This window comes from Barbus barbus (assembly GCF_936440315.1).
Source record: "Barbus barbus genome assembly, chromosome: 37".
Classification (NCBI taxonomy): domain Eukaryota; kingdom Metazoa; phylum Chordata; class Actinopteri; order Cypriniformes; family Cyprinidae; genus Barbus; species Barbus barbus.
The window spans coordinates 23,498,949-23,524,028 of NC_136715.1; the positions used below are offsets into that span (position 1 = coordinate 23,498,949).

Genomic DNA, 25,080 nt, shown 5'->3' on the forward strand with positions numbered 1-25,080 from the left:
TGGTCTAAAGATGTACATATTAGTTGCTGTGGCTATTTGTATGCTTTGACGATTCACACCTCTGCTTAAGAGGGTATTGCTACAAACAGCATGTAGTTATATGGATTATACAACATACTATATTTATGTTTTATGTTTTACCTACCCTGTTTATGTGTCTGATTACAGTTGATATTTACATACAACGGTGGTATTCAAGTCGTAATATTTAGGATGGTGGGAGTTCAGTAGTTGTGTGGTTAATGAAGAGTTGCTGGGAGAGTAATGGTGCTAGAGGAATTCTGCAGCTTGCCTCAGTTACTTCAGTAAACATAGGAAAGAATGTTTTTTAAGTTTTTGGTTTGGTTTACGTCCTTCTTGGTTATGCTTTTTCTGCATTTTTTTCTGATAATTTCTAGAGATTATCGTCAATTTGATTTCACAGATACCATTTAAACTAAACTGAGCTAGACAACGGCATCTCTGAATTCAATAATGAAATGCCTTTAACTGAAAATTGAGTGTTTAATCTTATTATTATACATTACTGACACAATCTGTATTGTTAAAAGCATTATATAAATAAAGGTGAATTGACTTGACTTGACACTATCTAAAATGGCTACCGAAATATCAGCCTTCATGTGCTAGACTTGGTATGTAGACTCCTGGCGTTTTTTTACCCGCAATGTTTTTTGTTTTGTTTGTTTGTTTTTGTATTTGTTTTCATTCAGCTGGAGTTTTATTCAGTACATCGTGGAGTGTGATCATGGAGCTTTCTTTCCCACAGGCATAGACCTGACACTGCTGTCAGATAAATAATTTTGCCAATTTGAGTCATCTTTTATTGTCAGTTTTCAAAATTTTGATCAAGTCTCCCCTCTTTCATCTGGATGATGCTTAGGGAGGACATATTACAATATCCAAAATTGTCCATATTCTAACTCTCCTGCTCCTGAGCTTTATAAAGAAGTGATTGCTCTTCAGTCCCGATACAACAATGTCAACATCTTGTGAAGGCAAGCCTGCAACCATTAGCTGAAAAGCATAACAGCGAAAGCTAATGCTTCCGGTATGTCAGTACATGGGAAAGGAGACCACAGGCCACTATTTTTTTTTTTTTGAATGGATGTCAATGGAGGAGAGACTTCACTATGCTGAATAAACAGCTTTTTAGAAGAAACCGCTTATCATAATGAATCGACAGCCTATCTGCTAATCTTCAACATGTTTTACACTAAACAATACTTTTGGATTTAACTATTTTGAGTTTACCACAAAAAAATGCTGTTTTATAAGAAATTTTGCAACAGGTGTGATTCAGTTTACAGCACTTCTCATTCATTCCTATGGTATCCGTAAACGGCGATTGAGTGTCGCACAACTCTGTCTGAAATTCAGTGATGTCAAGGCTGTAATGTGATTGGTTATTAAGGGACATGTGATCAAAGTTAGCCGTTATGCTTTCTCCAATATTAAGTAATACAGAACCTCTTACAGACATCTCCCTATAGTAAGACAATCTCTGCTTTGTAAGATGTTTTACAGATGTAGCAGATTTATCCCACATGTTTTGGTCTTGTACATTGACTGTTTACTGGTCCACTATATTTGACACACTTTCTAAAGTGTGTGAGGGAAAGCTGAAGCTGTGTGCTGAAATTGGCATATTTGATATTCCAGGTGATAACTAAATATTATTGCTTTTGCATCCTTATTGGCTCGCAGACAGGTCTGACTGAATTTAAAATATGCAAGCCCATTTAAAGCAGTGCATTTCTTTGAATATTTGATGTTGTCTTTGCACTTGGAACAGATTAAACCTTCAATTAGAGGTTCTGATATTTTTTTCTATGTCTGGCAACCCTTATTGTCATGTTTTCTCCATACTTTCACTTGGGGAGTCATGGGATTGGTTTATTCTTGCACTCTAAAAAATGCTTGGTTAAAAACAACCCAACTTGGGTTATTTGGCAACCCAGCGCTGGGTAAATATTGGACAGAACACATGATGGGTTATTTTGACCCAGCTGGTTGGGTTAAACGTTTTTTTAATTTATTGTTTAAAAATTATTAAATTGCTGGCTTAAAATGGGCTGGAAATTAAAAATCAGACACAGAATTACTAGAAGCAACAGCAACAATCAAAGGATGAACATTTATTATTAAGCAAGAACACCCATAGACAAAATACAAGACAAATTGAATTTATTTGGGTGATTATAGAATAGTTTACAATATTACATACATTTAAACTAGTTTAACAAGCATTTTAGAAATAAAAAAAGCACCTTTAAAAGTAGCATTTTAATTTAAGTGTATTCAACTGTAATCACTTATTACCGAAATAGTGCTAATTCTCATGCTGGTGTGTTGCCAAAATCTGAGCCGGTGAAGGGCTGCTATTAGCCGGGGGAACTATGAACATCAGACCTCGCGTTTCACTCGTAGCTGAGAGATGGACATATTTCAACATCAAATTAAATTACACTCACTATTAAATTAATCACACACTATTTTAACAAATAAAATCCATTTATGTTATGCAAGGCAAAGGCGTTTCCAGAGCGAAACGACCGCTGCTGACGCAGCTGACCAACATCTTGTCCTTATGTAGTGTTGCATAAAATGATATTATTTACACCACATTAAAGACTTTATAAATGAAATACAAACCTTCACTGCTTGTAATTTTGTATTTCATGTCTTCTAAAGCAGTCTGTTTCAGGCTTGTTGGGATGGGATTTAAACTGTAAAAATCATGGCCTTTGTACAAGTAATAACATCTGTTGCTGAGAGTAAAAATATTAATAATAAAAAGAATAAAAGAAACTGGTTCAACAGATAAGAGCACCCTGTTATTTGACCATCAACATGTTGAAAAGTTTTGAAACAGTATGACATAATGAAGCCTTGATTTCTAAAATAAAAAGACTTGGGTTTGATACTGTTTAACCACAGATTCAATATACATAAAATTATTATTACACACACACACTTTTGTTTCTGTGAATTGTGGGAACTTTCCATGGAATTCTATTACTTTTATACTGACCAAACAATATTTTATCTCTCTTAACACAGGAGTGTCAAACTTAGTTTGTCAAACTCAGCATGCACACGCACGCACGCACGCACGCACGCACAGACAGAGGTGGAACCAAGTCATTCCTTTCAAGTCACAAGCAAGTCTCAAGTCAAATCCCAGTTCCTCAAAGAGTTAAAGTTAATGAGATAATTAAGTGACTAATTAAATGATGATTGTGCATTTTTGCATTAGTGATGAACACCCGTTGTTACTGAGAATTACAGAGGATCAGATGTTGATTTTTTTATTGGTTAAAATTATGCCACCATCATGGAGATCAGTGTTTGCTTTAGTTGGGGTCTATACTTTGCGTGTTAGCTATCTCTCTGTAACACTGTATGTGGTGTTATAAAGCTGAGATCAATGTTTTACATTAAATAAATATTAGCTGTTTTTATATGACGAGATAGTCATAAGAAGCTGGCCTGATTATATCTGAAGTTACTTATTCTTTTCCATTTAGATTTTGCATAACCAACCCTGTGAAACCACAGCATGCAAGCAGAGTGTTGCTCTAATAATTATTGTGATTGAATTTTAAATTTACATAATGCATAAAAACATTTGAGTTCTTCTATTACTCAGACACACAGACATCAAGAACCAGCATATGAATCTCAACAATGGTGACAGTCAACAAAATGCTTCATGCGGCAATGCATGCTGGGTAATACCATAGTTAAAACATCATGCGCTGCAGTATGACTAATTATTGTCACCACTGTTGAGGATCATATGATGTGTTCATTTCTGAAAACCTGAGCTAATACAGCTTCTTGTTTTCAACGTTGAAGTGTCACAGTGGCATTTGTTTAAAATATTTTTTTTTGTTTTTTTTTTCAATTCTGTTATAGCTGAACAGTCAATACGCCACAGAGACAACTTCATTATGTTCGTTCAATTGAGTTATAAGCATAAAGTATTAGCTACTGTTGCAAATGTTTTCTGTGAAACACTATTGAAGTGGCTTAGATGCTAATTATTTTCTGAGACATACTAAAGCAAACCTTGACCACAATTATGGTGGCATCGTTTATTTGATTTTTTTTCTTGACCTGTTAAGTCTCAAGAAGAGATTCTGTAGACATAAAATCTATCAGGGGCGCGTTTCCCAAAAGCATTGTTAGCTAACTATGGTGGTAAGTCCCATTGAACTCTATTGGTAACGACATAACTTGTGACCATAGTTGCTTTTGGGAAACGCACCCCTGGTTAGTAATGAGTGAAGCTGTTGATGCTGTTTGTGGAGTTGTTTAATCAGATCTTGAGATATGTCTTCTTTTAATTCAGTTGATTTCATCCAAGGCTGTTGCTGAAGTCAGTTGTAGATCTTGTGTTTCTCTTTTCTTCAATGAGGCTGCTTGTTAACAGCAGGTGTTCATCACTAATGCACAATCATCATTTAATTAGTCACTTAACTATCTCATTAACTTTAACTCTTTGAGGAACTGGGATTTGACTTGAGACTTGAATGCAAAGACTCGAGACTTGAAAGGAATGACTTAGCCCCACCTCTGTGTGTGTGTGTAATATATATATATATACACATACACACATATACATATATACACACATACATATACACATACACACACACACACACACACACACACACACACACAGTAGCCTATATAGATAGGCCTATAATGTTAAAGCTTCAGTAAGCAGTTTCCAAGTTTTCATCATAGAAAAAGCTAGGAATTAATGTAACCATTGTTTAGTCAGCAGTATGGTTTAAGGCAGGGGTGTCAAACTCAGTTCCTGGAGGGCCGTAGCCCTGCAGAGTTGCCCTGCACACAAACCAAGTAGTTTTCAAATAAGCCTGAAGGACGTGATTAGCTGGATCAGGTGTGTTTAATTAGGATTGGAGTTAAACGCTGCAGGGCTGTGACCCTCCAGGAATTGAGTTTGACACCCCTGGTTTAAGGCAATTCTGGAGGAAACAGATATCATTGTTACAAAGCTGACCTTGACCTTTAAATAGTAACCCCCCTCTTGCAACACCAGGAATGTAAAAGGCTGCCAGTGTTGACCCTTGGCCCCGTTTCTTAACTGGACCCACTTCTCTAAATAACCCTTTGACCTGCTGAGTCTATTCAGGTTGCCTAAGTAACCTTCAGTTTACCTATGAGTGACAGTTCCATGTTCTTTATGCAAAGAGGGGGAGGTACATTCCACTCAGTGCATGGACAATCATGAATCAAATCATGGGTTCTTAAACATTCCCTGCTTGGAGCACAATAAGCAATGTACAGGTGTTTTTTCCTTTTAGGTTATTTCTACATACAGTATATGGATCAAACTATGTTTCATTGGTTGTCATTTAATGCATGATAAAGGACAGATTTCAGTTTTGTCTTTTATTATTATCTAGGCATATTTGTCTGTTTTTGCTTGAAGTCTTTTCAAAATGTATTCTCCACAATGACCATGAAAAATGGTCAAAATACTAACACATTTGCTATCTAACACCAACATAATAGCCAAACATAGCACAATGACATGTTTTTCGACATCTATGTGTTATTGGCAGGTTAAACCCTGCTTTATAATAAATTATTTTATGTAGGGTCTAATTAGACTCCAACTATGACTTTTTGAAAGAAATCAAGCACAGTATTTGTAAATGCCTATTAACATATCCTACTGTCCATTTACATGTCTGTCAGTTTACATGTGGAGTAGCATAGTGCACAACTTGCTATAGAACAAGACATAATGGATAAACACCATACCTGGACATATTGATGCCTGAGTTCCTTGACCTGTTTACTGTTCCTTAAAAGGAATTGTGTACCACTGTTTCATTCAAATTCTGATAAATTAAAGATACATTTTGTAGGAATCTGCACATGTGATAATGTATGCATGATTAATGACCCCTTGTGCATAATAAAAAAGGACATTGAGCACTTGTGCTCCTATTGTAAAAAAAATGAGCTGCAGAGTCAAAAATTTAGGAGCGCATTCTGATCAATTACAAAAATTAACCTTCTCATTACGAGGCAATATTTAACTCCTTAAAGGGATTTGCAGAGACACCTTTGTAATGGCATTTTTCTAACCTTATATCAAGATCAGCAATCTATATTTATAAACTTATATATTTCTTTAAAAAATATATGTATTCATATAAAATATAAATGTATAAAAAATAATGAAAACATTAATGAAAACAATAAATTAAATTAGGATAATAAGACACAATCAGGAAGAATAAGTTACCAATCAAATGAAAATTCATCTGCACTACAGAAGTGGCACTGAACAACACAAAAGTCTCAAGTCAAATCCCAAGTCCTCAAAGATTTAAAGTTAATGAGATAATTATGTGACTAATTAAATAATGATTGTGCATTAGTGATGAATGCCTGCTTTTATTGAGAATTACAGAGGATCAGATGTTGGTTTTATTGGTTAAAATTATGCCACCATCATGGAGTTCAGTGTTTGTTTTAGCTGGGCTCTTGACCCTTGACTTCCTGCATTAAGTCGCTGTATTGCACTCCATGTGGTGTTGTAAAGCAGGTCATTGCTGTTAATGCTAGATTGTATTCAAAGCAGTTTTGCATTACCAATCCTTGGAAACTACATCACAAAAACATTATGTTGCAGTTATAGTGGTAGAGTTATAAACCTATGCAATGCACATGAAACTTCACTTCCTGTATTATTAAAACACACAGAAGTTTAGAACCAGCACATGAATCTCAACAATGGTGAAAATCAACAAAATGTTTCATGCAGCAATGCATGTTGGGCAACACCATAGTAAAAACTCACATCATGCACTGCAGTATGAAAAATTATTGTCACCACTGTTGAGGTTCATATAAGTGTTCATGTCTAAAAGCCCGAGCCAATATAGTTCCTTAAACCCCAATATTGAAGTGTTAAGGTAGTATTTGTCTATTTATTCTTCTTCAGTTCAGTAATAGCTGAATGTCAGTCAATAAACCAAAGAGTGTGATTGGCTGTTTGTTTCACGTGCTATTCCAGAGTTAATCACAAACTCTGAATCAAACTCTTGAGTTAACAGAGAATGTTTATATCGAGCTTTGTGAGCCCAGTGAACCTGATATAAACCAGGCTGGCTTTATAGGGTTTTGTCAATTCAAAACTTACTCTGCAACTCTGAGTTTGTTTGTCTCGCTTCATGCTATAGGCCATTGGTTCCACCTCTAGTAAAACCAGCAGCTGAGTTCATGGGTGGAATAAGCATATGGCAGGAATTTTACTTTCGGACCCCTGGACTTTCTACCTCTGTTCAAACTTGTCACCTTTTGGCGAAATTCACCATTTTCACCTTAGGTCATTCACGTGAATTGTGTAGATCTGTAAAAAACGTCGTCGTATCTGCAAGTCATCTCTGTGTCATGTCACCTGTAGCATTTTTCCCCCTGTTGGCAAAGGAAAGGACCCACCCTACTCTGTCTCTGATTGGCTTACCTTAATGTTCTTTCCCTCATCTAACCAATCTCACACTTGAAGCCTAACTTTTAGATGTTACAGGCAACTGTCGATATGTCGGATGGAATAAATTTGTATCTGCTGTAAATTAACATGTAAATCCTACTCTACAGCATGACTTCACGATTCAGTTAGGCTTATCAATGATTACCCCATCAACTTCGGTCAGAAATCTTGGTGTATTCTTTGATGACCAGCTGACCTTCAAAGAGCACATTGCAAAGACTGCTCGATCCTGCAGGTTTGCACTACACAATATCAGAAAGATCAGGCCCTTTCTGACAGAGCATGCTGCGCAACTTCTTGTCCAGGCCCTTGTTGTTTCTAGACTGGACTACTGCAATGCTCTTCTGGCTGGTCTGCCATCAAACACAATCAAACCTCTACAAATGATTCAGAATGCAGCGGCGCGACTGATCTTCAACGAGCCCAAAAGAGTGCATGTTACACCTCTCTTCATCTCCTTGCACTGGCTACCAGTGGCAGCTCGCATCAAGTTCAAGACACTGATGCTTGCGTACAGAACTACCACAGGTTCAGCACCCTCCTACTTCCACTCACTATTACGAAACTACATCCCCTCCAGAAGTCTGAGATCTGTTAGTGAGCGACGCCTTGTGGTTCCATCACAGAGAGGCTCAAAATCACTCTCCAGAACATTCTCGTTTATCATTCCTGACTGGGGGAATAATCTTCCCACCCCTATCCTGAACGCCGGATCCCTGGCAATCTTCAAGCAACAACTGAAAACTCATCTCTTTCGGCAGTACTTGACTTCATCCTAAACTCAAAAAAAAAAAAAAAAAAAAAACTCTTTCCCTCTATCTTTCTCTCCGCTTACTAGCTTGTACTTATTTGAACAATGACTGAGACTTGGTGTTACGAGCACTTCCTGTCTGATTGCCTCTTCAAGATTAATCGCTTTTTGTATTCCCCAATTGTAAGTCGCTTTGGATAAAAGCGTCTGCCAAATGACTAAATGTAAATGTAAATTATGGTGTTCCAGTTTAAATGTGATTACCACGTGAGGCTGCTGTTTTTGTTTTTGTTTTTTGCGTGAGGCTGCAGTTGCGATAGCTATGAAAGTTGTAAGTTTCGTTAACGCTACATTAGTTCGCTACCCGTTGCAAAAATGCTCCTCAGTCTCGACCTTAACATTTGTCTCACATATCAGTAAGCTATTACTCTGACATGAAGTCGATTTGAGAACTGTTCGACCTACAACTACAAGTAAAGCATAGCGTTTAATGTACAGTAATATTAGTATCACTCAGCTCAAGTGGACGCAGCGTTAAGTCATAGCTAGTGTCAGCCTGTAACAGCCTGTTTCAAGAATGAGGAAAAACACCTCACGTTTAGCCCGTCAGCAGCTTCAAAAATTTTAGTGCTGAAATTAAGATTTACAGTGGTTTATTTGCCCTAAGTTCATGTAACATCTTAACAACAATCCTTTTTGATTGTAGACCGTAGTTGTCACTCAAACGTCTTTTAATCATATAAAGGTGTTTAAGCTTGAATGGTGAACTGCAAAAAAATGGTTTCCTACTTAGAGTTTTTGTCTTGTTTCTAGTCCAAATATCTAAAAATTAAATCAAAAATTAAATATTGGTCTTAAATCAAGAAGCATTTTCTAGACAAGTAAAAATTATAGTCTTGTTTTCAGAAAAATAAAAAAGTCAAAATTAAGGGAGTTTTTCCTTAAAACAAGCAAAATAATCTGCAAATTGGGTAAGCAAAATACTCTTATTTCAAACCGAAAACAAGATTATTTTGACTTATTTTTTTCAGAATTTTTTTTAAATATTTGATTTAAGAATTATTAGATATTGGGTATGTAAGTAACCATAGTAACTTGCTTTCTGAAGATAACCTGCCCCAGAGCAGCTTATGTTCAGGGTTAGTTCACTTCAACGCTATCAGAGCACGCGTGGCATATATTAGATTATATAATATAGCCTTATATATATATATATATATATATATATATATATATATAAAGCGCTAATAAATAAGGTAATATATTATTGTAATATGGTTATTTAATTTTTTTTCTTTGCATATATATAACAGTTATTTGTATAAATTATAAAACACTATGACAAGGCAATGTTTAATTTATTATATTATATATACTTATTACATTTTATATTTACGCTTTTTCTTAGCGTCCGTTTCCATAGTGACTCGTCGATTCGTCGCTCTGTTGAGAATGTCTTGAGTCTTAACCAGGAACATACTCTGAGTTGAATGAACTTACTCCTGGACGCGTTTTTGGAACCACATACCTCGAGTAAGCAAGGTTTGGGGTTAATCAACCCAAAGTTCAGGGTTCAGGTGTAGGTAAGTTAACCGTGCTTTCTGGAATGCACCCCAGATATCTGCACTGCAAAACCCAAGAAGGGTTAGGGTAACTCAACCCGTTTGAGTAAACAAATTCCCCTTGGTTTAAACCATGCAAGTTTTAAAACTTGCAGTTAAGTAAATAAGTGATTAATTAAGTGCTGATTGAGCATTAGTGATGAACACCTGCTGTTAACAAACAGAATCATCGAAGAAAAAAGAAACACAATAACTACTACAACTGACTTCAGACACAGCCTTAGATGAAATCAACTGAAATAAAATGCATTAAATCTCTCAAAATCTGATTAAACAACCCCACAAACAGCATCACCAGCTCCACTTATTAATAACCAGACTGACTTTATTTCTGTCAGACATCTACAGTAGATCTTATTGAAAATTAACTAAGGTTTAGATGTTGATTAATGTCTGCCTTAGTTGGGCTCTAGACCCTTGACATTTGTGTTTGTTTTTTCGTCTTTTTCTCTGGCTGTGTAAGCATGCGTTTCTTGAACATATTTGTTACAACTCAAAAGCCCAGAGAAAATGATCAGTCGTTGGTTGATATATATTTACAATGACAGTCATCTCTTAGTGAACTTATCTCATTGTGTGTTGAATCTCTGGTCAAACGGATGTTGTATTGATTATAGTAAAATGATTCAAAGAGCTAATGGTTCTGTGACAGTCAATATAGAGGACCTTTCTAAAATTTTTCCCTCAAACAGTTTTCCTTTATAGTCTTAACTAGACTCACACAGACATCAAGAATCAGCTTGTGAACCTCAACAATGGTGACCATTAAAAAAACAAAAACAAATCATGCAGCAATGCATGCTGGGAGCCATGGATGAGTTTTGTACTATGCTAGTACCCAGCATGCATTGCAACATTATTATTTTTTTATTTAAATTTTTTAATGGTCACCATTGTTGAGGTTCATATGCTGATTCTTGATGTCTGTGTGAATCAACTACTCCCATAAGCGAAAACTTTTTGTGGACAAATTGTTTGGAAAGTCTTTTGTATTAACTGACTGTCACAAGACCACTTTTACTGTAATCAATTCAAAACCCGTTTAATCAGAGATTAGACACACAATGAGTCTGTGTCCACTCTCATTGAAATCAGTTCACTAACAAATGATTGTCACTATAAACATACAACAATCAACTACTGATCAATTTCTCTGGGCTTTTGAGTTGTAATAAATATGTTTGGGGGAAAAAAAAAAAACCCCTCAAAGGTCAAGATATGAAAAGCCATGTTTCTGAATGACAGAACCTAGTGATGCCATGTAGACAGAAAAGAGAATTGGTCCAAGAACTGAACCCTGAGGCACTCCAGTAGTTAGATGTTACCTCACCTCTCCAAGATACTTTGAAGGACCTATCAGAGAGGTAAGACTCAAACCACTGGAGTGCGGTTCCTGAGATACCCTTTCTCAATAGGGTTGACAAGAGGATCTGATGGTTGACCGTATCAAAAGCAGCAGTATGATAAATCAGGAAGATTACTTACAAAGCAGTCTATTGTGGTAGAGGTGATGGTTCTACCATACTTGTAACAAGGAGTAGAATTTACAGTTTTAGCTATATAGAGTTTACACAAGACTAGATAATGATCTGAGATATCATCGCTTTGCTGCAGAATTTCAACACCACTAACATCAATTCCATGTGACAGTATTAAATCTAGAGTATGATTTCGACAATGAGTAGGTCTGGAAACTTGTTGTCTAACCCCAATAGAGTTCAGAATGTCTATGAATGCTGATCCTAATGCATCTTTTTCATTATCGACATGGATATTAAAATCGCTAACAATTAAGACTTAATATGTGCTCTATAAGTACTAATAAAAAGCTTATATGTTAATAATAGGCATGCTAATAAGCAGCTAGTTAAAAGTAGTTAATAGTTAATGATAATGAGAATTTGTCCCTATGTGAAAGTGTTACTCAAAGTATTTCTGGTATTACATTTGGATGCATATTTAGACAATATAATTAAATTTTTAAAATTTTTAATTTATTTATTTATTGTAAAACATTTTGATTAATTTTTTATTGTAACTGAGTCTGGTATACTGGTAAGCAGTCTCCATCTGAGACTTTGACCTCTCTCTTTGTCTGTCTGTTTTACACTCTTGATGTTTTATGGCTGAATTATGTATTTTATTTTTAAATATATATATATATATATATATATATATATATATATATATGTTATAGTCACAATAGTTAATATGCATGTAATTAAAAGGCTGTGTATTTTCGTATTTTTTGTATTTCTCATTTGTTTGACATAGAGGTAATTTTAGAGAATAGAAGTATGACTATTAAGAATAGAAGTATTATTATTTTTTAGGACCATTTATTCTTTTCCGGTCATATCTTTTGTATGTTCATACTGCAAGTATGAATTGTACCATACTTCTTGGCACCAGGTTTCATACCATTTTCAGACGCCAGCATCTGAAGACTAGAAAGGGTTAAATGCATGTGTCCACTGTGCATTGTTTTCCTGAAGCTGCTTGCAGCTATATTTCTATTTTAGATTTATATTGTTTTGTTTATTTCATACTGTCATACTGTTTGACCATTTTAAATACAATTTCAGTGAATAATAGCATTTTATTTTGTTTCCTTTAGCTGAACCTTTGGTGCAGGTGGATGGGAAACCCAGCTGTTGTTTCTTCAAGTTCAGTCCAAAACTGATGTTTACCAAGGTCCTGAAAGCCCAGCTGTGGGTTTATCTGCGGCCACTACAGCAAACTTCCACTGTTTACTTGCAGATCCTTCGCCTTAAACCTATCACTGAGCAGGGAAGCCGACACATCCGCATCCGGTCGCTCAAAATCGAGCTCAGTTCACAAGCTGGTCATTGGCAGAGCATTGATTTCAAGCATGTGTTGCAGAACTGGTTCAAGCAGCCACACACAAACTGGGGCATTGATATAAATGCCTATGACGAGAGTGGCAATGACCTGGCTGTGACGTCTCTGCGGCCTGGAGAGGAAGGACTGGTAAGGACCCTTAGACCTGCTAGAGCAACTGAACCAAATGTAAATTTTTTAATGATCATAAATGATCGTACGGAACCAAATGTAATTTTTTTTTAGCTTTATGTCACTTGAGAAGCATTTGAGACTGCAATTTCAACAAGGTGCTTGACCTGTGTGTCTACTTCCTCCCGTAATCTCCAGCAGCCTTTCCTGGAGGTCAAGGTTCTTGAAACAACCAAGCGCTCACGGAGAAATCTGGGTCTTGACTGTGATGAGCACTCCACGGAATCCCGCTGTTGTCGCTACCCGCTCACAGTGGACTTTGAAGCTTTTGGCTGGGACTGGATCATTGCACCCAAACGTTACAAGGCAAACTACTGTTCAGGCCAGTGTGAGTACATGTTCATGCAGAAGTACCCACATACTCATCTGGTTCAGCATGCCAATCCTAGAGGCTCGGCAGGGCCATGCTGCACTCCCACGAAAATGTCGCCGATAAACATGCTGTACTTCAATGATAAACAGCAGATAATCCATGGCAAAATCCCAGGAATGGTGGTGGACCGTTGTGGCTGTTCATAGAATTATGTGTTTTGGTTGAGCTAAGGGAAAGTGATGGAGGGAGGGTGTTAGGGTTAAGTCTGGCACCTTCAAGTCTCTGCAATTTCCTTTTATTTTCCTTACATTCCTTGGAAAGAATACTACATGATGTACAGAGAACAAAAAGACATTTGTCGTTTCTTTCATAACTCTAGTAGAACACTCTTAGGTCCAGGATCCTAATAAATCCTAATTTCTCACTTTATTATTTGAATCTGAATTTTAGTTCTACCATCATTTTGTGTGTATATATATATATACATATATATATATATACACACACACACACACACACACACACACACACACACACACACACACACACAAACACAAACACAAGAAGACTTGGTTTCTTGGTTTTTATTTTTGATGCATTGTGCTGGGTAGTTCTGAGATTCAGGTCCAAAATCTTGCTTTACATCAAATATATCCTTATTGTCTTGTTGCTTTGTGCAGTATTACACATTCAGAGAAAATAGAAAGAAAAAATTACTTGATGCTGGAAACTTGTTGAATTATGGCTGGTAAGGGGACAGTGTCAAAATGGAAGATGATATAAAAACGTAGTGCAAGATATAATAGAACATAAGACAAAATACTCATTAATTTGTGGAGTTGTGTTGATCTATCATTTAGGAAAGTATAATATTATTATATATTTTTTCATTATTATTTGCATTATATATATATATATATATATATACACATCTTTCATTTGTCAGAAAGATGATTTTGACATTGAGTCCAAAGTGTTTAAGCCAGCATACTAAATCTTATTCTAGGTTTCCTACATGTATTTTTATTGTACTTTAATGTTATGTTATGCATTAAAGAAATCATGACAGGAGACAAATGCACCCCACCCCCTCCACTAAAGCTGCTTTCACTATGGTGTGACAAATAGTCTAGGCACCCTTTCGTGACTACTTTGATCCTCTTTTTACTCATGAAAATGACAAAGGAAAAGAAAGGAAGACATTTTTTTATTTCTACCAATTTTAAGAGGAAAATGTTCATAACCATTTATTTTAGACACATGAATTTATGATGTAGTACTATTCATTTGTTTCTACATCTGTGATAGACAAAATCATCATAACAAAACTAAATAACAAAAATAAATAATTTAAAGAAGTGAAAAGAGTGTCACAAACAGTAATTTAATAGTAATTTATGTAAAAAAGATGTTTTCCATGAACTTCAATTTAACATAAATGCTATTTTCAGAAATCTCTTCTCTGCTTACATAAACTCTGCCTTAACAATCTGTTATCAATTAATCAGTGTCAAGGTAAACCAAAATAAAACAAAAATGTTCAAGGCTATATGCAGTTGTACTGAATACAGATGAGTTTTCAGCTGTACTGAATACAGTTGCATATACTGTAGGTCACTATATTGGCACATGTATTTACATGAATAAAAAGAACAGATGTCACTGTGGATCACAACAGTACTATAATACACTTATCTGCATTTTAGAGAAAAGTAATTTCATTTAACTTTAGTTGTATTTAATTAAATACCCTTCCCTGTCCCTTACCAAACTTTAATGGTACAGTAAACTTTGGGAGTGCTGAAAAAGCAAAGGATGGAGAGGGGGAGCGATACAGTAGAATAGAAACCTTTTTCTATTCTTCAAATATGTCCCGTTGTTAAAAACAAAAGCACTATGATGTTGGATAAAAGAGGAGCCTTCTTACACTAAATCTAAGTCATATATGTATATATCACAAAAGAGAAAAAGACAAAAAAGGATGGCAGTGTGATGGTGCTGAAGGGTATAAAAGATTATTTTGGGCACTCTACTTACCAACAATAAATTTTGCACTATGAGTAAGAGTAAATGGCAAGAAGAATTTTTATTTCCATTTCTATTTGACCTTTTCAAGCACAAGAACTTTGTAGATGGATTTTAATAACTTAGTAATGTCTATGGCGTTTACACAAGGGATAGTCCATCCACCATATCTGTCTTTATGCCTTTGAAATCGTTCTGCTGAAGCAGAGACCAGTTGTTGGCCCAATCTAAAACAAATCATATCTAAAAATTCAAAGCTGATCTATGTCTGAAGTTTTAAATTGCTGTTTTGTAATACTATCAAATCCACAAAACTGAACTGTATAAAGCCTTAACATAACACCTGATTTGAAAGGCAAGTTTTGGCAACTATTGCTTGTGGCTTGAAAAAACAGTGTCTATGCACCATGAGAACGCAGGTCTTGAATTTAGTATTAACTAGCAACGAACATTTTAAGGTACACAACAGAAACAAGGTTATATGGGCCACAAGTAATTATTTCTTCTGAAAATTAAATCAGTCACAAAATAAGTCAAATCTACCTCATCAAAACAGTTTGAAACCTTGCTATGAAATTAAACTTGACAAATTTTATAACATCTGAAAACAGCCAAAATCCTCTATATTTATGGTCAAAATACAAATACATGTAATTGCATCAGACTTTTTATTCTTGCCATTTCAGTTCTGTCAATGTTTTTTAGAACATTATTACTTGAATGATGTACAAGTCTTCTAAAATGCCACAGGGTCTCTATATTAAGGTCCTTTAAGGATACAAAGAATGGAAAGTATGATATGGAGATCATAAGCCATCACCCTGTTAAGTTGTACAATTCGAAGCTTCTGTATAATGTAATGTTCTTAATGTTTTTGTCATACAATATGTGGAGAAAAAAGAATTGTGATTTGTAAATGTAAAAAAAAATCCAAATGAAAACATTCTACATTATATACAGTTGACAGACTTTTGAAGATTTACCTACTTATTTTAGTCATGTTCAACCACTCTTTATGTTGTGTAGAGAAATTAAGTAGTTTGGTTTTCATGCAAATAAGAAAACATCATCATTATTTCTGTCCTTGTTTTTGTTTGATCATGTTTTGTACAATAAATACTTTATTTAGAATACAAAAGGACTGCCCCTTTCTTAATACACTGACTATTTTGACTGACTGATTATGTCAAGAAGAGTTGTTTGAGGTTTTTTTTTTTTTTTTTGGTTCAAGAGGTTGCGATGGCTCGATTTCCAGCAGTTTTCTTTTTTTGTTTGTTTGTTTGTTTTTTTACAGAAGATCATGAGGAACTGAGTTTGAAAAAACAAAAAAACAAAAAAAAAAACTATACAGTATCTGCACAGTTTCGAATAATTCATCCAAATGCTGTATGTCTTTAACACAGTCCACCAAAACAAAGTTTAGTCAATGTGCATGGCAATTACTGTACAATGCTTGTGGGACATCTTTTCTGATTTTCTCAGCTACACCATTGTGATCAGTATTTAATCGACTGGCTGGAGAAAAATTAAGGAGAAAAAAGAAGTTCCTCTAATACAAAGCCACCGTGCAATTAACATTTCACTACAGACACCTGCCATTTTTTGCTGACATGCTTGCTTTCATCCACTAAGGCAAACAATCCAATCTCAATCTCTCTTACCTATTTAACAATAAATATTTAATGTCTATTTAATTCAATTTAAATTGTTCTTCAATAAAATTCAATAATTCTTGTTTATTATATTGTGGTGCGTGTGTGTTTTGCATTTTGTTGATTGTCAAGTATTTTTTTTTTTTTAACAAACTTACCAATAAGATGTAAAAGCTCAATAAAGGTGCCTTAGTTGGCATGAATTCTCCTTTTTTACTGCGACTTCTTTGTGCAATTGTCTGGCACATGATTCAGCAACTGCTCGCATCTTTTTCCTGTTTTCATGTACTACTCTTACATGCCCTTTACTCAAACATTTTTATTATTATTAACCTTTCTCTCTTCTAATAGTAAATTCAATCCAATGTTTTGGATTTTTCAATGTTTTGAAAGAAGATGCTGCTTTGCACCAATTCTGAAACCCATCGTGTGTAAACATTCTCTTTCTGTGCTTGATGGGCACGAAAAATGTCTGTAAAAAAAAAAAATGTATGGCCCTTGGCCAGTTTTCGCCAACTTTAGTCCTTGCGGTTAAAGGAATGAACCTGTACCAGGATATTGCCAGGATATGTCCTTAGGAGAGGGTGCTCTGGGCTGACATTAGATTAGGAGCACCAAATTAGTAAGGGTGCTGATGTTTGTGCCACTCCGTTTATTACACCCAGCAACAGCAATTTGTTCTTCCCAGGGGATGACAAAGAAGAGTTTTTCTTTCGATCTGTAATTTCAGATTCCAGCAGAGGCTGTTAACTTGTGTTATTATACTCTTATGAGCTTTTCAGAGATGTGTCTAAAGTCTTATGCTTTTCGCTTGTTAAACTGTTCTCCATTCTGACTGCTGCTGATGAACTTAAAATGATAGCTAATGTGCACCATCCATGAACACAGTCAAACGACTCCTCACCAATCAAGACGATTGTTTGTAGGCACATAAATCATACAGTATGCACATTTTAACCTTAAATGGGTCATGAACTGCCTTTGTTTTATCATTTATACTGTTCTCTGAGGTCCACTTATAATGTTATAAAGATTGCAAAAAAGTTTCAAAACAGTGCCACCTAGCAGTGTGCAAAAATACTCTGTGTGCTGTTACATTCCTGGGTTAATGTCGATTCTGACAATTTAGGACCAGATTTACTAAACAGGGCAAATTAGCATGAGAGCACTGTCTCATAAAAGGGAGTGTAAAGTTTTTCTGGTGATCTACTGACAATGCACTAGATTGTCATTAGAGTTTCAAATGACCTGCTTCTATCATCTGATAGTGGTTGTATCTCTTTATTAGTTCTACAAGATCTTAGCGCTGCATTCGACACTATCGACCACAACATTCTCTTTAGACTAGAACACTTTGTTGGCATTAGGGAAGTGCCTTAGCATGGTTCAAATCATACTTATCTGACCGCCATCAGTTCGAAGCAGTGAATGAAGATGTATCATATCGATCACAAATGCAGTATGGAGTACCTCAAGGCTCAGTACTAGGGCTGTTACTTTTCACGCTTTACATGTTACCCTTGGGAGATATTATCAGGAGACATGGTGTTAGCTTTCACTGTTATGCTGATGATACCCAGCTCTATATTTCTTTGCGGACCGGTGAAACACACCAAATTGAGAAACTTACGGAATGCATTGTCAATATAAAAAACTGGATGACGAGTAACTTCTTACTGCTAAATACTGAAAAAACAGAGGTGTTAATAATCGAACCTAAAGACACTTGACGGCTGCTCTGTCAATTCTTCTTCATCAGTTAGGAACCTAGGTGTACTGTTTGATAGCAATCTTTCATTTGAAAGCCATGTTTCTAGCATCTGTAAAACTGTGTTTTTCCATCTCAAAAACATGTATTGCGACCTATGCTCTCAACGTCAAATGCAGAAATGCTAATTCATGCGTTTATCCTCGAGGTTAGACTATTGTAATGCTTTATTGGATGGTTGTTCTGCACGCTTGATCAACAAACTACAGTTGGTCCAAAATACAGCAGCTAGAGTCTTACTAGAACCAGGAAGTATGACCATATTAGCCCGGTTCTGTCAACACTGCACTGGCTCCCTGTCAAACATCGTATAGATTTTAAAATCTTGTTAATTACTTATAAAGCCCTGAATGGCTTAGCTCCTCAGTACTTGAGTGAGCTCTTATCACATTATAGTCCTCCACGTCCGCTGCGTTCTCAAAACTCTGGCCGTTTGATAATACCTAGAATATCAAAATCTACTGCGGGCGGCAGATTTTCCTATTTAGCACCCAAACTCTGGAACAATCTACCTAACACTGTTCGGGAGGCAGACACACTCTGTCAGTTTAAATCTAGATTAAAGACACATTTCTTTAACCTGGCTTACACATAACACACTAATACGCTTCTATTATTCAGATCCGTTAAAGGATTGTTAGGCTGCATTAATTAGATCAACCAGAACTGGGAACACTCCCAAAGGTTCTCAGTAGGCTCGCAGTGCCCCATATGAGGGCCCACTCCACTAGAGGAATGCCTCCTCCTGGGCATGGTCTAGCAGAATTTCTATCAGTGAGATTTGTGCAGCCGCCGGTTGGTCATTACTCTCCACCTTTGCCAGATTCTATAACTTAGACTTCCCTGCTCTGCAGGCACGGATTTGTCTATTTCTCCCCAAGAGTGTCAACAGTCATGGTTTTTGGTAGTTTGGACTGTGTTTGTACTGTTTTTCACATGGCTTCTGATTTGAGTTCGTCATTGTGTTCACAATGTCAATGTTACATGTGTTACAACCTTTCCTCTACGTGGATATACCTATCTGTGTATTTATTAAAGAGTGTTTACCTTCATCTTCATCTTTTGTGCGTTTAGAACACAGTAACCCATAAGAGAAGACCCAACAAACATAAGGTATAAGTGGCGTGATTCTCTGCATTTGTTGTTTTTGTTTTTTAAGTTGCTACTTTTTTTTTTTTTTGGTCATGGACGATCCTGACGTCCTCGACCACACAAGAGACTTTGTGGGCCTCACCAACTTAACACACTACCTGGACGACTGCCTCACCACGTTGTACTGTGTTGGATTAAACACTGCCACACAAGCGAAATTGTCTGTATCCAGTCTGTATCCAGATCAGATGGTCACTGCAGTCACCAGGATCTGGTTCATATCCAGCCCAGATGGTAGATCAGCACCTAGAGATGACCTCTACAGCCCTGAATGTCAACGGAGACCAGGACAACTAGATGAGCCCCAGAGACAGATCCCCAGTGAAGACCTTGTCTTCTAGACGGCCATCGGGGCAAGACCACAGGAACAAGATGAGTCCTCTGCACAATCTGAGTTTGCTGCAGCATGGAACAACCTCCTGATTCGTCTGGCCAGAGGAGAACTGGCCCCCCAACTGAGCCTGGTTTCTCACAAGGTTTTTTTTCACCATTCTGTCACCGATGGAGTTTTGGTTCCTTGCCGCTTTCCCCTCTGGCTTACTTAGTTGGGGACACTTAATTTCCAGTGACATCGTCGACTTGATTGCACAAATACTATTTAAACTGAACCGAGCTGGATGATGACATCACTGAATTCAATGATCCACTGCCTATAATTGAAAATTGAGTGTTTACTATTGTCCTTTTGCATTATTGACACACTAAAGCTACTTTTTAAATATAATTTTTTTATTTCATTCTTTACAGACTCCCAACAGAAGACTCTTCTTCTTCTTAATTTTTTATTATGTAGGACTCCTTTTTACTGTACAGAAACAAATGATCCTTGCTGCTATTTATTGTTATTTATTTTCATTATTATTGTTTACTATTATCATTGCAATAATATTGTGTATCTGTCTGAAATGGTGTTGTTTTTCTTGAAGTGCTGCTCAATATGCCTTTGAACTGCCCCAAATAAAGTTTTTTGAATTGAATTTATTTTTTATTTTTGACACAATCTGCACCAAGTTTCAAGTTTCAAGTTTGTTTTATTTATATAGCACATTTAAAAACAGCAAGCACAGCTGACCAAAATGCTGCACAAACAAAGACATAAAACACAAGATAACCCACAAATTCATACCATAAATTCACAGTGAATTAAAAGCCAAAGAAAAAAGATAGGTTTTAAGAGATGATTTAAAAACCGTTAAAGACTGTGCCGATCTAATATAGGCTGGAAGGCTGTTCCACAACCTAGGACCAGCAACCACAAAGGCTCTATCCCCTCTATGCTTTAACCGTGATCTGGGGACAGAGAGAAGTCTTTGATCACCAGACCTCAGACTTCGAGTAGGGTTGTAAAGATGGAGTTGGTCAGATAAATAGCTCGGTGCCAGATTATTTATAGATTTAAAAACGACAGGCAGAGAGTTCACAGACAGCCTCCTTGGTCATGACAGGATAGGCTGAGTGTTCACAGACGGCCTCCATAGCCATGGCGGGACAGGCAGAGAGTTCAAAGACAGCCTCCTTGGTCATGACAGGATAGGCTGAGTGTTCACAGACGGCCTCCATAGCCATGGCGGGACAGGCAGAGAGTTCACAGACGGCCTCCTTAGCTGTGACGGGACAGGCAGAGAGTACACAGGCGGCCTCCACAGCCATGACAGAAAAGGCAGAGAGTTCACAGACAGCCTCCTTTGACCGTAACAGGACAGGTAGAGAGCTGATAATTGGATACCACTGACACCTCTGGAGGTTCTGCAGCGGATGCCGCCACCTCTGTTGATTTGTATGATGATATGCCCCCACTTATTCACGCCTTCATCATCATCAGTCTGCCCCATTACGACCAATTTTAAACTGTCTGTCTGCCCTGAACTGGTCTAGGGTTAGAACATATTCGTGGCTGTTATTCCTCAGCTAATACAACACGCATCCCCAAGAACGAACAGCTGAGCATCTCTTCAGCAAGCCGACGCGCAAACTGCCACGAATGAAACTGAAAGTAAGAAGCAGTAAGAAGCTCAAGACACAATCATCTTCATTAAAAGTAGTAAGACAAACTCATCTTTCCAGTGCTGATGCCGCACGCTCTCCTATCGCGGTCTTTGATCTTGAAATGAGCTGATAATTAATAAAATGCAGCGCTTATCTTTTGATTTCGTTGACGTGAACACCGTTAAATTTAAATATTGTGCGGGAATTGAAAATCACGACGATACATTTATGTGGCCACTTGTAAACGGAAACATTTGAACAAATCAGATAGATATCTGATCAGCAAAAACGCATGAAATGACCAGGTGTAAACAGGCCCTTAAAGTCCTTCTAATGTGAGACAGTTGTGAGCTGATGAGATCTAATGAGAGACAGGTGATTGCAATCGATGATGTGTCCAGGCAGAGGATTATGGGAAATGGAATCCAGGGTGAGTGATAAAGAGTACAGGATGGGGTGCCCTCTAGCGGAGCTCGTGGGTTAGAGATCATGACAAAGCCCCTCCACCCCCCTAAGGAGTGGCTTCCAGACACTGCTTAACAGACCAGAGTCCAGCAATGATATAGATTACACAGAGGTCTTTCTTTCCCTACTTTTAGACTGTATGCTCAAGCCTTTTTCCTCCGCCCTTTAGCAGGTTGGATTTGATCCTGACGCTTCTGTGTCTTGGAGAGCAATTGAGGAATCTATTGTTTATCCGTATAAATTGAAGCATCTTGTTTTTTCGGGAGTTCCACTTAGGCAGTGTAAATCTCGGTTTGGTCCCATTGTAACCCATCTCCTCCACATGGAGGGATGTTGAAAGACGTTCACAACTAATTACAAAATGGCATAGGCATTCGCCTATTTTCCACAATAATAACCTTTTGTCAGGCAGTACTCCATTTGATTGTCCGCAATGGACTCATAATAAAGTGAACACTCTGGGAGATATCTATGATTATAGTGGTTTAAAATCCTTCCAGAATCTTAAAACTCAATATAATCTGCCAGGCACCTCCTTTTTTATGTATTTGCGCATTAGATCGGCCCTACAGGCATATGGGTTCCTTGGAACTGTCAACTGCCTGTTCACCCTTTGCGCAAACTAAAAACTAATCCTTCCTTCTGAGGAATCTCCCTCCTCTGCTTCAGTCATCTATCTCTTTCTTCTTGAGCATTCATACAAACCTTTATCTATTACAACTGTTTGGGCTAAGGATCTTCATGAGGATGTGCATGTTTTATTTTCCAATCAGGTATGGGGTATGTTTAAATTGTCTTCTAAAAATCATCAAATGATTCATTGGAAATTGCTGCATAGGGTTTACTTGACTCCAATGAAACATTTTTATATGAATCTGTCATCTTCTCCTAAGTGTAATCTCTGTTCCCAAGGAGTTTTAGGAACATTTTTGCATTTTTTTTGGGAGTGCCCCTCTCTCTCACCTTTTTGGACTCAGATCTCACAGGAATGATCATATTTGTTGGATACTGAGATATGTTTGACTCCACGCCATTTTTTCATGAATGACTTTTGGGAGCAGATGGAGCAGAAGACCACCAGGGCGGAGCAGGCAGAGCAGACGACCACCAGAGCAAGGAAGAAGACCACCATGGCAGAGCAGACAGAGCTGAAGATCCCCATGGCGGAGCAGAAGACCATCAGAGTAAGGCAGAAGACCACCACGGTGGAGCAGATGGTTAAGAAAACCAGAGCCAAGACCTTGGAGGAACTGAAACATAGGAAGGAGATGAATGAATGAATGAATGAATGAATGAATGAATGATGCATTTATATAGCGCATTTATTGTGTATTGCCGTACACCCAAAGCGCTTTACAATCATGTGGGGGTCTCTCCTCAACCACCACCAGTGTGCAGCATCCACTTGGATGATGCGACGGCAGCCACAGCACAACGGCGCCAGTGCGCTCACCACACACCAGCTACAGGTGGAGAGGAGAGTGTAGAGACAAACAGTTCAAAATCAGACACATTTAGGAGAACTGGACAGGCAGACAGTCCATAATTCGAATCATTAGGGAAAACTGGATGGGCAGACAGTTCATAATTAGACTCATTGACTGTGTAAGGATTAGGCCTTATTTTAATTTAGCTTTTAGGGAATCTATTCTTAAGATTCAATATTGATATTATATCAATCAAAACATATAAAGGTTTTAACGACTCATCCAGCGAATTGTTAAATTCAGTATATCTTTAACAATTTCGTTTATCTTATTCGTGGCCAACGATAAAACAAACCAAACAGTACTTTATCAAAATTCATGAGCATAGGTAACACAATCTTTGGCAAATAGTTTAAGACTTGAAAATCACATAGCACCAGACACAAGATTTCTTAATAAATCAAAGTTTATTTGCTACTCTACAACACTACTAAGCTAAAATAACACAAAACAGAATACGTACACACACAACCACACTTATACGCTGTAGGTAATGAATTGTTTTGATTTGAAGAGAGTTTAAGGTTCTAATGCTCATTTCCAAGAATGCTCTAACTTCAACCTGAGGGAGTCACAAGCAAGGAACTTTACTATCTTTACTCTTAAAGATGAATGCAACCAGTTTCCAGCAGAATTATTTGATTACTTGCTCTGAGTTGTTTCGTTCCTTTCCTGGTTGATGGAACCCCGGGTGCGGATTGGTTGCTGAAGTCGTCGTTGCATGATGTCACTGGGGATGCCCTCTTGCAATTGGTTGGTTTCTCTGTGACGTGATGATGCTCTTAGGAAGTCTATTTAGACTTCTTTCGGCCTCAGGTGTTAAAGTTTCTTTGGTCAGAACTTTGAAGGCATGTGTGGATCCTCGCCAGATGGTGTATGGCTGAGAGCGCTTAACAGCGCGATCAGATGAGGAGCCGAAGTTTCAAACAGCGCGCGAGAAAGCAGCAAGCATCCGCACACCGAAGTTGGGTGTCTGTCTTTATTGGGCTGATTTCAATCTGCCCCTTTTTCTGTTTGATCCAATCACAATCCTTTGCTGAGTTATTTCATAAAATGAAGAACATATCCTAGCAGATTCCTATAAGTGTTTTAATCATACATTACGATGAGAAAAGTCAACTTTCATCCACACCAAATTATTGCTGATGCAACTAGCTTTCATTCAAAATCAAACAACAGGTATTTGGTATACACAAAGTACATACCTTAATTTTATATACTACATGGGTTAATGCATCGATTACCATGCTACCGTCTAAATAATCACACCAAGCATATGAAAG

At 37.1% G+C, this 25,080-nt stretch overlaps 1 protein-coding gene across 1 annotated transcript in view; it reads left to right on the forward strand.

Annotated features, from left to right (window-relative positions):
* gdf11 (growth differentiation factor 11) overlaps window positions 1-13,468 on the forward strand; it is a gene marked incomplete at both ends in the record, with an annotated part of 38,293 nt that extends 24,825 nt beyond the window's left edge. The window contains 2 exons of the mRNA XM_079395865.1: window positions 12,534-12,907; window positions 13,088-13,468. Coding sequence (XP_079251991.1) covers window positions 12,534-12,907; window positions 13,088-13,468 — 755 coding nt within the window. The remainder of the gene's footprint in view (window positions 1-12,533; window positions 12,908-13,087) is intronic.
* Window positions 13,469-25,080: the final 11,612 nt, after the last annotated feature.